Below are 16,875 nucleotides of genomic sequence, written 5' to 3'. Positions count from 1 at the left end.
TCTCCGCTCTCCGCTCTCCGCTCTCCGCTCTCCGCTCTCCGCTCTCCGCTCTCCGCTCTCCGCTCTCCGCTCTCCGCTCCCTACCCTTCACCCTTTGCCCTTCAGTCTTCACGTGTGGACACACGTTCTTGTTTACCATCACGTCTCTTACGCATATCAATATCGACTGTATAAAAAATGCGTAGAAACTGTTATGCGATTCTTCAGAGTCATAGAAACAGCAGGGTTTGCGGTCAACCAGGAGCTTGCGTTTTTGGTCAGATCAATGACGCGATCACCAGCCGTACTTTCGAGAAGTGAGCCCGCGCTCAGCCCCTCTCAGTTTCGGGGCGGACCTGATCATGAGAGAGCGGCGGAAATCAAGCACATACAAAACTAAGCTAATTTTATAAAATTTACGAAGCTGTACCAATCGAAAGATCGGGTAAAACTGGTTTTACGCGGGAGTGATGATGAGTCTCCGCTTTCACTGTTTCAGCTCAATACCTGAACGTGACCTTGTTTTCACGCGAGGGTTTCCCCTGTATTAGCTGATAAGTGGATAAGTGGTGTGATGTCGAATGATGTGTCAATGACATTCCGTCTTTCAGTAAAAATTTCCAAGATACGTAAAGTTTGCGCGCTTTCTTCGCGACCGATTTGTCAGAATCTATAAAAAGAAACACATACAACGACAGATCGATTTAAGCACTTTTAATCGTGAATTTCGTAAACGTTTAATATTGTTTCCTTCTCTCTTTGGTATGTAGTCTTTGGACCGGAAGACCATATATGGGATGTGGCATGATTTGAGTTATTATTAGAGACAGGTCATTGTGCAGTAGTCAAAAGCCTGTGGTCTTCACAGGAAGTTCTTTTATTCATCCACATTGTTGTATTGGAAGGAACAATTTTTTTTCCATCCAAACGACAACGCTGCTTCACTGAAGTACACGTTCAACAGAAATAATCCGATCACAAAGCGGGCCCGAAGTGTGACCTCCTAATATGGAAAAAAGTTGATCACGTGGCTCTCAAAGCCAAAGGAAATCTGAAAAGAAGTCGCAGCGTTTTCTTGAGAAAAGAACTTGAAAGTCAGCATTGTTAATTATCAAAATGGATTGAGAAAGTTTTTGCGTCTTCTCACGACGGCATTACGACACCATAAGCCCAGTTCGTGGCCGACCAAGACAGATTTGATACCTGTTCAAGTTGGCGACGTTAAACACGACATCATGGCTGGTTGTGAAGAAAGCTGTGGCTTCTACTTCGTTTTCGCGCTTGTGACGTTTTTTGTGTGGATGGACCTCAGCTTCTTCGATGAACTTGCAGAGCATGGTTCATTCTACAATTCATCAATGGCAGAAAATATGATGTTCCCCGTGAAATCCATAAAACTCCGGATGCAGGACCACACGGATCATTACGTAAACCTTCCATGGATGCAATTTTTTAACGAGAATACCGGCTTACACGCCGTTCCCGGCGTTACTCCCAATCTTATCAGTGGAATTCATCTCTTTCTCGCTGTCCTGGCTGCTAAATGCTTTATTTCGGGCTCCCTTGGTATCCGAAGACTCGGAGTTGTCCTTTACGAACTTCGCTGTCAGCTTGATATTTTAGACGGTGTTGTATTTCGTGCTCAACAAAATTTGAAGGGGAATTTTATGTCCGTTTGGGGCTCCATGGGTTATCTTGTCGACGCTTTTGCCGATATGTGTGGCGGTCTTTTAGTTGGAGGAGCATGTGCGGTTTTTCTAAATCGATATCCACCGTGGAAACGGGTCAGAGCAAAACCTCATGATGAACTTGAATCGGGAAGAAAAGCGGTGTGTTTTCAAAGCGAAGAAGAGGAGCGATATGTCCATGTTAGTCGGCGTTCAGTGAATATTAAAATGCTGCTTGTTGTGGTGCAAATAATTGCCAGAAGTGGTTTTTGGGATCATTACTTGCATTCGTATGTGGAGTTACTGGAGAAACCTAACCCAGACATACCAAGGGTAAGTGGCATGTTTACTCATGCAGCTGCTTGTAGTAAGCTCTTATATTCTATTGTTGGACTTGGAAATTAAGGTTCGTTTTCCTTTAGAGTGAAATTTGTTGTATAATTCAGGGTAAATCTCTGTACAGAGAGCCTAATTTGCCGACAACAGTAAAAAAAAAACGGGGAAATATTCTCGATTTTTAAATTTATGAAAACAGACTACCCTAGAAAAGTACAAAATGTAAGCTTACAGCAGTCCTACTATATATAAGAACTTGTTATTTCTGAAAATTTTGTTGAAAGTTAGAAGAATTAATCTACTGGATTAATCTACCAAGATGTATAATATGCCCAAGAGTTATATGCAACAAGACATCTATTTACTGTACAGTATTTATATCTGCAGAAAACAGACATTGTCCACATGTCACATTATGCAGATTGTCATTATGCAGATTGCACAAAACAGACACAATAGTTTCCTTTGTTCGCTGTCCTTTTGTCTAGGTGGCAGTAAGACCATTAAGTCAGAAAATGAAAAGAAACTCCTTATGATTCTGAATAGCTAGCAGAAAATTTGTGTAACTTGAATCCATCTAGATATAATGCACCGTTGCTCAGTGCAAATAAATAACTGAATAAACTGGTCATAGCATATCATGCGTCTGGGTATCTTTATTATACTCATAGGCTCATTATAAGTATATTCATAATGCAGGTGTCATTGAATGCTGGTTTAGACGCTCAGCATCATTGTGTTAAGTCTGGTTTCTGCCACCTTGTGTTCCCGAAAAACTTAACTCTCACATTTCCTACCTGTCTTGACCCAGACGCATGAGTGACTATTGTCAGTAAGTTTCTTAGGCTACCAAATAAAATGCTGGAGCAAGAATGTGCAGTGGATTTTCTATACTGGCTCTATACACCTGCTGGTGTATTATATTTCCTTCCAGTGCAAGAACACATGTAGACATCAATATTTCAAACCATTCTCAAAAATGATTAGTTTCTTAAACTACTGCGCTTCTTCACTGGGAAGATGAAACACATCTATGATCAGTAGACCTCTTACGCTTTGTTGTCCATTTCTATTAAGAGTGTCTTTCTGTTTCGACTTAAATCATGTTCAAATAGGTATGAATCTACTATTACTTTTAGAAAGAGGAAGGAAAGGTGTTTTAGAGAATGTCACATGTAGAGGTTTCAATAATCTTTACGTAGGAGGTCAAAGCTGCAAAGTAGGAGGTTCACTGAAGTTCAATTTTTGCTGTGATCTCTTTAAGAAATTGGACTGCAACTTTAGGTGAATTTGCTGGATATGGTGGAGGATTTTAGCCCTTAACTGATCTTATTGAAACCTCTCCACATGATCTATAATGGGTAATAAAGATATGAAGCTAAACAGGTCTATTAAAGTGAATTCATGCATGAGTTTCAATGCAGAAAATGGAGATGGAAAGTTGAGCTTTGGTAGATGTCAATCATCTCTGCCTCTTCTCCTCTATTGTGTGAAATCTCAAGAATATCTCAATTTTGCCTTCAAAGTTTGTGGTTTATGTCCGCTGGAACTCAAGTTAAAATTTTGATCACAACATTTTTGCCTGAATGTCCTTCATCAGTTTGGTGTTTTTGGAATTGTCAAAAGAAAGAAGCTTGGACCATCCACACAGTCGAGTGCAACCAAATGTCTTTTAGTGGCACAAAGTTTGATGTGATTTCGTCTAAGTTAATGATCAGTTATTGAATCACTTTAGTATAATACTATAATTGCTACAATAAATACCAAGTGGAAACTCTGATCGGTGCTGTTTTTATTTCTTGAAACAGGAATTACAGGCAGAAGTGCTGAGTTACCGTAGCACATGGGCTGTGATGTGGCTTTGGAAAGTGTCCAGTGCTGATGCTTTTCTGCAATTCACCATCCTTGCAGTCCTGTTTGACAAGTTATGGGTAAGAAGCATGATTTTGATAATCTTGATTTTCCCTATTCCTTGATGCTACTTAAGACAGTGCTGCTTGCCTGTTGGGCAAGTTAAAGACAGAAGCTGCTAGACCAACTGAAACGTCTTCTATCCCTGGGTGCTGGTGTCGGGCGGTACAGACGACTCAAACAATATCGAGAGCTCAATGAACACAGTCTTTATTCCTGGGCTTGACCACGAGGACTTCGTGTTACAACAACAACATGATCTGGGGAGCCTGGATGTAGTTTCCCTCAGGGAGGGCCTAGGTACAAGTGACAGGCCAACACTGGGACACATCTTTCTTTGCATGCTGTAAAGTCCCTGCAGTTTGAAGCCAGAACATTTACCCAGCTACCTTTGTCTTGACAGAAGGTGGAAAATCCACCTGTTGTTCTACTGAACACCCTGACAGAAGGTTACTGATAATCAAAATGTAATACAATACAAAATGTAACCAGGCTGTTGATGTTTGGTATTGACTTTGGTTTGTTATCAATTTCAGGTTTGGGTACAGATGTTGAACTACTTTGGTCCTCTTGAGCTTGCATTTGTTATTGTGTTTTCTCAACTGCATTTAATGGAGGTACGACAACTGGCTTAGTAGTTTTATCCACATTTTATCCACCTTTCCACACTAGTATAATGCATCAATTTAATATTTTGATGCATTTGTCTCTCTTGCCCACTTAAGAATCAAAATGGCATCAGCATCTTCTCCTACTTTACCATGTACATTAAGAAAATTTTGCCTTCTCAAATGAAAACCATGTGTTTTTAAGTCTCCAAAGGTGAAAATGTTTCGAAAGCCTCCATGTTTTAGCAGTGTTTTGATCATTACAGCGTGGAGGATAGCTGAAAGCGCATCCTGTTGACTGACACATGTTATATTTCTGCGTGGTTTATGTTTTAATGTAAACTCCACATTCTAATGTAGGATCATTTTAAGTTTTTTTTTGTCTTTCCAGGTGAGAGCATACTTACTTGGAACATAGAATCGTTGTCAAGCTATTCAGAAGCCTTCTAGAGCCTGGTTGGAACTTCTTGCTAATTGTCATAATAATTTATTTTGATGGGTCAAGGTGAATGTCATGGTGATTTGCACTCTTAACCCTTAACATGGCTGTAAAGAATGGTTAAAGTGGCCTCAAACTTCTGTCATGTCAACGTTCACAACTTGGCAACTAAGTTGGCAAAGGAATTCACCGCCATGTTCTGAAGTTTGTGCTTTGACTAATTTGACAACTGTAACTACTGTAACAATAAAATGACTTAGTTCATAGTGAACTTGAGGAACTTCAAACAAATTTTGGAAACTGTTTGTTGAAAGTTTTGTGAAAAGTGCTGTTAAAGAAATTCTTGCTGTGAAAATACTGGTTAAACCTTTTTTCCTGACCATCATATACATGCAACTATGTTATTTCTGTAAAAACTTGGGAAGGAAAAAGGAATGTCATGTGTGTTGTGAAGAATTTCTTTGGCTTAAGTGGCATTTCTTTATTTTCTTTATAATTGTGCCAAATCAGATGTTTAGATTTATGGTGTAATAATATACATTCAAAAATTTCAACACTGTTTGGCTGAGAGCACATCAATAAATCCTGAATGGTGCAGAAAGTTGAAATTAAATTACAGGTATATAGTTGCGCAAATAATCAAATAATTTTTCTCATGCAATTTGGAATGAAGGAGCACTTGTAAATTTTTCAAAGACTACAAATTACACAAGCCTGTAGGGTTACGTTTGCTTATTTATATATTATTGTACTCAAAATTGTTTGATTTAAAACTAGCCTTATTATGTGACTGAGAAAATTATTTCAATGTGATTGGCTGAGAGCAGGCTAATTTATTGTCAATTCTAAATTTGCACTATATGCATTATTTAGCAAATCAATAATAAATCTATATTATTAGATGTTTTGGTGTGTAGTATCGCTGTATATTTTTACAAGTTGTGCTGTATTGTTGCTGAGCTCGTAGGGCGAGTCAAAATAACAAACAACGAGTAAAAATATAAAGTGATACTACACACCAAAACAACTAATAAGAGATTTATTATCCAACTGCTGTAGTCAATAAATTCATCAATGAAGGAGGGAGAGTGTGACACTTTTGTGTGCGCAATTTTTCAGTCATGTAATAAATGAGTAGTAGTATGAAAGCTCAATCAATTAAGGATTTGCAGTACTTCAAATATCACTCTTACTGTAAATCTTTAATTGCACTTGCGTTCATAGGATTACCTTTACGGCCAGTTTTAAGATAATCAATCTAGAATATCAAAGATTTTTGTCACTGTTTTCAGGCACCATCGTAGCTGGAGAGTTGTACTGTAAACATCTATAGGTATATTAATTAGTATTTAAAATTATATTCTTATTGTGCATCTATTTATCACAATGGCATATTTGTTGATAACAAAGGCAAACTCAGCTATTTGTGTACAGCATTATGAAATAAATATTTTTCATTTTTAATGAAAAGTTTAGAACTCTGAAAGTGAAAAATTAGTTGTTTTTATTATTGTCCATCAGTATTTCCTTGAGCACACAATATGTTCATCCCTGGGTGGGTGGATGGGTGCTTTCTGTTGTCTGCTTATTTCGTATGTTTTGTACATTCTTGTACATATTTTTGTGTCAAAATCCTAAATTGGATTTAAGTACACCTTGAGGCTTGAAAAATGAGTCAAAGCGCTGATCGGCATTGGTCCGTCATAAATGAAATTAATTTACAAATAAGTCATTTCAGATCAAACTGTAATAGGACTGTGTGAGTCCCATTTGGTCTGTAACCATACGACTGTAAGTCATTACCAAACTCATAAACTCAGATAACCTCAAAATTGCACTCTGATTTGTTATAATCATGAATATAATTACAGACTTAATTTGGACAACAGGAAGTCCTTTTACCAATTAATCAACTATAGCACAAAAATTATTTGAGGAATAAAGAAAGAAAACAGTAAGAGTATTCTAACAGAAGATGATAGTTGGGTTGCTTTTTTAGGAGCCATGAAAAGGAACACTAAAAATAATTATTAATAATGTTTCCTCCTAGCCTTGGTTGCAAGCTAGTTCTAGTTCGACCAATACCGAGAATACGAATATGGCCTATTCAGAAATTTTGTTATAGGTTGATTAATTCTTCATTTTTGGTGATATTTTATGATTCGAGTTGATTACACATTAATTATTTTTGTTTCTTATGTAAGTTGTATTTAATAAGGTTATGAAAATGTGTGAAATACTAGTGTTGGTAGTCTTATACTAATGCTAATTTATTTTGAAGATTAGATTACACCACTTAACTATAGATGGCAAAGGAAATTAATAAGAGCACTGCAAAATAGATGTAAATGTGATTATTTGATAATGTAAGTGCATAATTATCATAAATTATTGTTACGGTATGATCAGCATCATAACATGCTTCTTAATCTTTGTTAAAAAGTATTGTGTATGAAATGTTAATAATTATTAAAAACTTGTAAATGGCTAGTTTGACCCAGTATTTCATCTGGACAGAGGGACACATCAAAGATGCTTTTGCTTTGGCAAAAAGGTTGAGCACTGCAATTGGTTGAAAGTGGGGCTTGGAGGATGGTGCTTAATGACTTTGCCGAAGCAGAAAAGGTTGATGAGTCCCATGGGCGAGATGCTGCATCAGACTCACCATTCACAAGTTTTTGTCACGAGTAACTTAAATAATTATTTTTTAAACTTTGTTAAGGTGAACTTAGCTCTGCAACTGAGTACCAAGACCAACAAGAATGCTCTAGTCATGGCTATTTGAAAGGAGTTTGATGTAGGGTGTTAAGGTTATTACTTTGCCAACAGCAGTAAACCTGACTAACTCATGACCCCTCCTTTCAAAGATCTGTACAATACTAACACCTTATCCTGTAAATAAATGAAAACATTAAACTCCACTTCATTCTGGAACATGCATGTAGATATCTCTACTGTACAAAGTCTTGTTAGAGATTGTGTAACTGGAAACTTGTGGCCGTACAGGGACACAACTTATTAATAAATTCTGTAATAATAAATTGGGCAATATGTTTTGACTGATGTCGGATCATATGTCATTTTTGAAGAAGAAGAATATGATCGCATAGTAACTTATAAAGGTATTTGTGTCGATGAAATAAAATGCCACTCTTTCCACTGTTGTAGTCTGTATTTAATTATTTAGCCTTACCTCTGACATGCAGTCCACCAGCATGCTTTGTAAATGACACTGGTTAACATATTGTGAACTTTACGATCAGGGAAAAAGATTGAAATATATGATATTCGCCGGTTGGGAGTCTGTATGGTGAACAACTGTGGCCTCAGGCAACATTTTCAAGTCCAAGGTCACAGTTTTGCACTTTACGGACTGACTATAGCCAGTAAATAACTTATTTATTTTTCCTCCCTCCCACTTTTATAATAATTGTCAACTTTTCACACGTTACTGTGACGATGGACAGAGATAGGAAAATCCAGACCGCACTAAGAACCGATCAGATTACAAGATTTGTTACCATGCCCTTTTGGAAAAGATCAAGATAAATCCTTTAATTTCAATGAAGATGAACTGTGCCGTTGTATAATTTGTACAATCTTCCACTCAGTTAATACATTAACAAATATCCGCACCAAAAAACATTTCAATGTTGTCTTGGCATCATCAAGTTGGAAATTAAAATACAGTTGAACCTGTACTGAGTGGCACCATATCAAGCTGTCACCCTCTATTCAGCGGTCAGTTTTAAAGTCCCGAAAACTACTTCCCTTAATTACTGTAATTTTTACTTCTATTAGTGGTCAATTTGCGAAGTCCCAACAGGACTTTGGATCTCTATTGTCTTGACCTGTATTGAATGGTCACACTGTCAATTATTTGTTCATACAGTTTCAAATATGTAACAAGGTACAAGGACTTTTCAGCACTGATTGTATTTGAACCGTTCTTCTTGCAACCTGTATTAGGCAATCACCCTGTATTTATAAGCGGTCACTTAGCCATTTCCCTGAGAGTGACTGCTTAATACAGGTTCAACTGTAGTAAGTTTTGATTACAGGTGAGGTGTGAATGGTTCCATGTGTGAAAGTATGGAGCTCCAACCTATTCTCCTAAACTGTCCTCCCTTGCAAACTGTCCCACAGTAAATGCCTGGCAAGCCTCCTACACAGATGCTCTTTGGGTTCGTCACGCAATCTTGTGCGGAAGATTGTGTGATGAGCCCAAAGACTGTCTGCGTAGGCGGCTAAAGCCTGGCCACACTGTTTAAATTTCCCCTTGGTCAAAAGGAAATCATTGTCCAAGACACTTGCCACAGGTAGAAACCGGCTCTAGTCAGAATCTTTGTTTTCAAAAATTTATTAAAAATTTCTGATCAGAAAACTGTCATTTCAAATACAAGTACTGTCTGTAGTAATTTTTTCCATGTTTTAGGTTAAGCCTACAGTTTTAATAATTATAACTATAATTATTATAGTATTAACCAATGAGGTGTAAAATGTTTTCTTACAAATTATTAAAGCCTACAGTATACAGAACTTATATTAAATTTTGTTTCCCTAAAAGAGTTACGAATAGGGTATTAAAAATCTGCAGATAGTGTCAGATCCTCAACTCTGCCCCCAAAATAAAATTATTAAAATCTATTAATAGTAAATAAATAAATAAACACAATTCTGCAACATCAAGGAAGTTTCTGCTAAGCTTAATACATCTCTAAGAAAGAGAAAAAAATCAGGCAAGAGGAGTTACCACTTGTCTCCTATCACAAGCAGATAAACTCCCTTAGATGTATGACCAACTCTTCAATACAAACATTTAAAGAAAAATGCAAACTTGAAGGTTCAAGGCAGCATCATTTAGTCAAGTTAAGTTTTCCTTTCCCATAGAGAGTGATAAATTATGAGCATGGGATATATACCATGCTAAAAATAAAAACTCTATAAACTGTAAGAAAGATGTTCTTATCCAGGAACCTGACAAGAATGATTATCATTGTATTCTATGTTAATCAGGTAAACAGCATAATGTCAGTGCTGGATGGCATTAAAATGTACGTTCGCAGGAAGGGAGATGGTGTACTGTTCACACAAGGAGATACAGGAAGGGACAAACTGTAGAGGTGACCCCTCATAGAGTTGGCGGAGCTTGTATGTGTTTGCTTAGTTCTTTGTCAGCTTCACCACTGTAATTTTTTGTTATTGCAGCCTCATGTGGGATGACTATTTCAAGGCCAGTGATCCACAAGAGCATGCATCATTGGTTCTATGCAGGGTAAGTGACTAGTCTATTTCGCATCATATAATCTCTTATATAATGCCAAATAGTACATTTCATTACTGGTTTTTATGTCAACTTGACTGTAGCAAATATAATTTACTGATTAGTGAAGCCAAAATTTATATTTTTAGAACAGCAATAATGTGCAGCACATTAAAATGCACATTTTTTTTATTATAAGCCCTTTGACAATTAAAAAAGCTGCTCACATTCTTAGTGGTCCTTTAATTGAAATAATTTCATAAAAACACATTGATAATATAATATTGCATTATTTTAAGGTCATATAACTTTGATACAGCTGTATAATATATTCTATAAAACACAAATATGATACTGAGTTTGGGTAATGCAAACAAAGCTTGAATTGTGTTTGTGGGAAGTCTCACATCACATTGGCAATGTTGACAACATCAACTAATACTATACCCTCAAAATTCTTGGTCGAATCAAACAGAACTGGTGAGGAAGTTCTTAACGTGTCTCAGTAAAAGTATATCAAAGGTACATGCTGAAGAGGACATCATATTATTTATTGCTCAATGTCGAAAAATGAAGATATCTATTTACAAAGCATTTTTGACTCCCCTTTCCTCTCGCATTTAATTATTTCTTATCTATCTTATGGTTTACTGTTAAATGCAGTTCCAGAAATATCCATTCCTATCCCAAGGAAGGTTAGCAGAAATTCTGAGGGGGAGGGGGGAGAACTAGTTAAACTGAAAATTCCTAAGGGTTGGTTGAGCAAGGGAGGGGAGGGAGGGGGGAGAGCTAACCAAAAACATTATGTCAGGAGTATGGATATTTCTGAAGTACTTAACATTCCTTTACAAAACCCTCTTCAACAATTTTTTAGCCTACATTTAATGAGCTAAGCATCTCATGTGAGAAAACCACAATGCCAAAACCCTATCTCAAGTCTTTGTAAGAAATGTTCTTACTAACTACTTATCAACCAAGAGTGAGGTCTTTACAGGAAAATCTCAGACTGAGACCTTGCCGTGTTGACTGTCAGAGCGATAGTGAGGTTAATATGGCAAGGTAGAGGTTTGAGATTCTCCCATTAAGACCGAACAGTTGAGGTTGATATTAAGTTGTTTACTATATGGCTTTTTGCTTTGTTTTAGCAAGCATGCAATCCACCCATGGGCATATTATGGGAGAAATTATAATTCCCTACAACTAGCCAATTAGAGTGCACAGTTTGTCAGTTACAAGAATATGCCATATAATAAATGTATGAAAGTTGCTACTAGGTCATGCATTGTGCATGAATGTTGTTTAATGAGGGCAAACTTATCATGAATCAAATCTCTTCCTAGTAAGTAAATCACAAAGTACTGTACAGTACGTATGAAAAGAAGTTGGAAGAATTTCAACTTTGATAGAGTAAATGACAGCAGGCCAGCTGACTCATTCATCCTACATGACAGGAAAATCAGACTGCTCAACTGCAAGGAAGAGAAACACACATCCCAAAAACAACACAAATGAACCAAAGATTAAACTGAATGTGACTGAGCTAGCGAACTGTCAAGGAACATTTCTTGGGTGACCAGGTCTGTGAAAAATAACTGAGAAACATCAAATATTTTCCTGTCCAGACTGAATAACACCTGATTTGTTTTTGTTTTTTTTCACATTCTGAATTGTGCATGGTAACTAATTCCTCAAACAAGGGTCCTGGGCTGGATGACTTTTTATGGACTGACTTGTGTCAGTCTTTCCAGCTCTTCCTATATACATTACAATATGGTCAATATTGTCTTGAACAAGTGCATCACTGGATTCACAAAATGGTATGTATGTGATATTCCTAGTAAAGGCTCAATATGAATCTATATTCAATAATAAAATTATTACTTCAGTCCATAATTAAAATTTTGAATAACTGCTTATATACACATTAATTTTGAAAATGTTTACAGAGTTGCTATTCCAAAACTACATCGACTAGAGCACATGCTCTTTACATTGTGCCATGTGTTGGAAGATGGATCGTAGCGTTGAACAAGACTAAGATAACCTGTGCCGTCATGACCACCAACTGAATACAGAAGTCCATTCAACACCGCAACACTAAGACCTGTGCGAGGGCGACTCATTGGGGCTACCATAGTCCACTCACTGGAGACTGGGTCAAATCGTTCAACACTTCGTAAATGGGACACGCCATTGTGGCCACCTGAAAATAAAATAAGTAAAATTAGAAAATAACCCAAAGGAAATATGCACGCTGATTGGTTTAAAATAGTGTTTCTATAAGTTGATAGAAACACAGAACTGGCACAAGCTGTTTCAAGAGCAGATGTAATGATAGCGCGAGTAAAGAGAATGTACATTTTGATGGTCAAAGTAAACAAAATTAATTGTTTTCTTTTTTTGTCTCAGAATTTTTTAAAAGAAAGAGAAAACATGTTCTCTGTGTTCCTATCAAGTTATAGAAACACTCATAGAAGTTTGGGAGAACTTGAAAAAGCTGTGGAAACACTCACCTGTCTCCCAAACTTCCACTATCGAGTTATAGAAACACGGTACATATTTTATATTTCCTAAATAAAGTTTTTATGTTCATGTAATCAATTGTGTTGTCACGGGAACACTATTAAACATACCAAATGTAACACATTTGCTCACCAACTACATAGAGGCATCCATTCAAAACCCCCACTCCAAAATTGATTCTGTATGTGCTCATTGCGGGCATCATCTCCCATGAATTAGAGGCAGGGTCATACCGTTCAACAGTTCTCAGATAGGATGGCCCATAGCCCCCAAGAGCATAAAGATATCCATCACAAACTGCTGTGGCAAAGCAGCTTCGACTGTAGTGCATTGGTGCCACATGACTCCATTGTTTGGTGTGACTGTTGTAGCATTCCACTGTATTGAGGTATGAGTTGCCATCATAGCCTCCAAGAGAATAGAGGAAGCCACCTGGACAAAAATAAATAATTATTTAGTACTATACACTAACAGGCAATCATTAAAGATTTACTGAAAGTCAAAAATGTAGAAGCCATTACTTCCCAATCCTTGTTTCACGAACCTTTAAATTTTATCTGAGATTTACTCCTTTTGTGTAGAAAATAAACAACTGAGATATCACTTCCCTGAAAGCTCACTCTCCCAGATTTCCCTGAATGGTAGTCCAGGTAAAGAAAACGAAAAGTCTGCATACAAGCCAAGTGGCCCACCAGGCAGGAGCTTATTCTGGTTTCTGTAGCATGAAGCAACGAGGAGTATTTCTACTCCCCCCTAGATGGGATGCTAGTCCATCACAGGGTCACTCCCAGCATTAAGTTTGCCGGTACCCATTTATACACCTGGGTGGAGAGAGGCACTGTGAGACTAAAGTGTCTTGCTCAAGAACACAACACAATGTCCCCGGCCAGGGCTCGAACCCGGACTGATCGATCTGGAAACCAGCGCACTAACCATGAGCCCACCGCGCCTCCCACGGAATAGTAGTCTACACAGCTTTTATGAAATTTGAAACAATTTTTTACATTCCCTTACCTAACGGTTGCACTGTGTGGTTGCTGCGACATTGATTCATGGGTGGCACTCTACTCCATTGACCAGTATCAGGATCAAAACACTCACTTCCATTATCACAATATCTGAATGGTGCACCACTGTGCACGCCAACACCGCAAACAAGGCCACCAACTGCATAAAGTTTACCTACAAGAAACAAGCAATCAAAGACTTATGCCCTGTCTGTGCAAGTACAGCTGCCTTACTTTAGCACCAACAATTTGCTATTGAATGATATACTTGTATTAAGTAATAACTACTGTGTAAAGACATCAAGGCAGTCCTAGAGTCATATTTTATTAAATGTGAACATTTGTCAGGGATAACGCCTGGGGGTGGGGGGGGGGGTAACCCCCTTATGGGCTATATAGGTATGTGCGACCCCAAAGGGTATGGTTTTTCAGCTGTTTCGGTCATAATTAGGGTATCAACTTTGGCCATTTTGGTTTTACATAGGGTATGGTATTTGTACTCTGGTCTTGAATTGGGTATGTTGTTTAGAAGAAGCTACTTTGTCATCATTATCGATAAGGCCATAAACAAAAACCCTTCAAAAATTATGTTTATAGCTGGGCAACTGTGTCAGCCGCAATGGTCATAAATAGGGTATCAAAGTTTTGGTCTGGTCATAAATAGGGTGGTGAAAATCGCAGATTTTGACCATAAATAGGGTAAGGGTTTTGGGAAGTGGGTTGCACACCCCCACCAAATTTTTCTGGTAGTACCCCCCTCCCCCCAGGGAATAGCGCAGCTACCCAGAACAACTATTTGCTGATCTATTTAATTCTCATAGCTGACCCTGAATCAGAGAGGTGGTCCTTCCTACACTAGAGAAACATAATCTTTCAAAAAAAAATTACCTGCTGCTCTATTTAGTGTACAAACGGGACATACAGACAAGGCCCCAGTTTAATTTGCCAGTCAAGATTTGGAAATTAAAGTAGATCCCTTTTCTTGAGGAAATGCCTAGCACAGACATGATTTGTCTCATTCCCATTTTAAAAGCATTAATAGATTATCTGTCTCAACTAAGTTTGTCTCCTCATTTGTTGTTCAAGATGCATAAAAGCAGTTTGTTATGATGCCTAATCCATCAAGTTCCTGTCTTTCCACTGAGACAAAGAGTCTGTCATGCTAAAAGAACTTGCTCTCTCTCAGATACTTTCAATAAGATTAACAAAATTCAAAGCTGTTGTCAGTTGAATAAAATATCCCTAAATTGATTTTGAAATTTTAATATAATTCAGTCAGCAGAAACTCAATGTTACATGATGATTGGCTTCTGAATGTGATATTTTCCCTTTTAGTTTCTATTCTTGTCTTTGAAATCTGACTTGGGTTTGCAAATAACTCTACCTACCTAAATAAATACCTGCAAAATTGTGGCTGTGAATGTGGGAGGAGACAGGTTTGTTTACCCCTTTTGGTACAAATATTTAAATTATAAATAACAAAAATTGAAAGATCATTGATAGCACTAATCTGTCATCAAATTGTGAATGATTAAAAATATTTTAACAGTCAACATTGTAATTGGTCAAATTATCCACAAAACGTGTATTCACTACCGGTGAATCACACAAAAACAAATCAATGACTCATTTTCGTGACCAATAACTGCATTGTGGACTGTTGACGTGAATACAGCTTTAAACTACGTAAGGGACTTAATTACCATCTAAAACCGCTGCTCCAAACTCGAATCTTCTGAGATTCATGCTCGATACTTCAACCCATCTGTCTCTTTCGGGTTCATAATATTCAACACTACTCAAAGTGGCAAAAAGGCCATTTTTACCACCAAGTGCAAAGATGCGTTTCGGTGCTCGACGAGGATTCACCGTTGTGTCACAAGAAAGGCATTTTCCTTGCACAAGTCTGTATTTTAACGCTTCGTTTAATAAAATTTGGCTCGTCCTGTCTGCGCGAATCAGTTCATTTGTCTCGTAGTTAAGTGTGAGGAAACGCAATGTCAACAGAGGTAACCGGACGTACTGAAGCAGTTTTCCAAGGAGTGAAATTCTATCCTGGAGTTTGTGTTTAATCCAAGATAGCACTGCTTCAAACACTACTTGTTCTGATACAACGTTTAGGTTGTCATCCCGGAGTAGCTCCGTCAGCTGAGAAGCTGAGAGAAGGAGAAATTCCTCGTGTTGGATCACTTCTTGAAAGTGGTCTTGAACGTACTTCCTTGATTTCTTCGTAAGGCTCTGACAAGAGTAGGCTTCCGCAAACTTGCTGATTCCTAAACAGTTGCTCGAATGAAGCTGCTGGCTAAGAAAATGGCAGCAGATCTCCTTGACCCTGTTTAACTGCAGCAAATTGGCAGCTGGTAGCAAAACTTGGACGTTCTCTTGTGTGACTTGAGCTTTTCCGGTGTACGCGAAATCGACCAGAATATGAAGCGCATTTTCGTCGACTTCTTTTAATTGGATGACTTGTTTTTGGCTTTCAAGAAGTTTTCCCGTGAACATAGCATTAAAGTAGGGACTGCAAGCAGAAAGGACCACACGATGGGCCGAAACCCTGTGTTTTCCAGCACAAAGTTCAACATCGCAAAGTTCTCGGCGCTGTCGCAGTTGATTCAATCCTTTTAGCAGCTGGTTTGAATGTACCACTTCTGGCGTTCCCGAATTAACCTCCGATTCATTCACCATCGTTTTTCAATCCCTGCATTGATCAATGCAAGGGAAAACTGACGAACACATTGAAATTTCAAACCAAAACAAGCGATATTCCCTTCGAGAAACCTTTTTCGAAAGGATTCAGCGACACGACAGCCTCAGATCGCTCAGCGGTTGATTGTGTGGAGCATGTCAAGTAGCCTTGTCTGAGGCAGATGGTTCTCTTGTCTTCTCTTGTTACTCTTCCATTTTACGGTTTGGAACAAAAAACACTTCGCGAAAAGAGGGACGATGTTGTCACTTCGTTAACAATTTGATTTTGCAACGTGTCTTAGGACTGATTCTGTTTCGATGGAAACCCCCTAAAACACTGGTTAAAAATTCATTAGCATGTTAAACACATTATATATTTAGACCAGTGTGTGCTAAAAATAAACACTGCCCGGAACAGGTCACGAAAACCCAACGAAAATGACTTGACGAAGAAATT

At 37.9% G+C, this 16,875-nt stretch overlaps 2 protein-coding genes across 2 annotated transcripts; one reads left to right on the top strand and one right to left on the bottom strand.

The window, feature by feature from the left end:
* The first annotated feature begins 794 nt into the window (after nucleotides 1-794).
* Nucleotides 795-8,101, top strand: LOC110056092 (ceramide phosphoethanolamine synthase-like). Its single transcript, XM_020762530.2, has 4 exons — nucleotides 795-1,979; nucleotides 3,791-3,913; nucleotides 4,430-4,510; nucleotides 4,893-8,101. Exons 1-4 carry the CDS (start codon nucleotides 1,215-1,217, stop codon nucleotides 4,917-4,919), a joined length of 996 nt encoding a protein of 331 aa, XP_020618189.1. The 5' UTR covers nucleotides 795-1,214; the 3' UTR covers nucleotides 4,920-8,101.
* Nucleotides 8,102-9,284: 1,183 nt separating this feature from the next.
* Nucleotides 9,285-16,760, bottom strand: LOC110056093 (kelch-like protein 28). The gene is made up of 4 exons (XM_020762531.2): nucleotides 15,437-16,760; nucleotides 13,741-13,908; nucleotides 12,859-13,158; nucleotides 9,285-12,406 (listed from the first exon to the last, which is right to left on the bottom strand). Exons 1-4 carry the CDS (start codon nucleotides 16,416-16,418, stop codon nucleotides 12,144-12,146), a joined length of 1,713 nt encoding a protein of 570 aa, XP_020618190.2. The 5' UTR covers nucleotides 16,419-16,760; the 3' UTR covers nucleotides 9,285-12,143.
* Between the last annotated feature and the right edge of the window lie 115 nt (nucleotides 16,761-16,875).

This window comes from Orbicella faveolata, unplaced genomic scaffold (genome assembly GCF_042242905.1).
Source record: "Orbicella faveolata isolate gen_17 unplaced genomic scaffold, um_ofav_v1 contig_24, whole genome shotgun sequence".
Lineage (NCBI taxonomy): Eukaryota > Metazoa > Cnidaria > Anthozoa > Scleractinia > Merulinidae > Orbicella > Orbicella faveolata.
The sequence above is the reverse complement of the archived record's forward strand: the minus strand, read 5'-3'. Positions and strand labels throughout refer to the sequence as shown.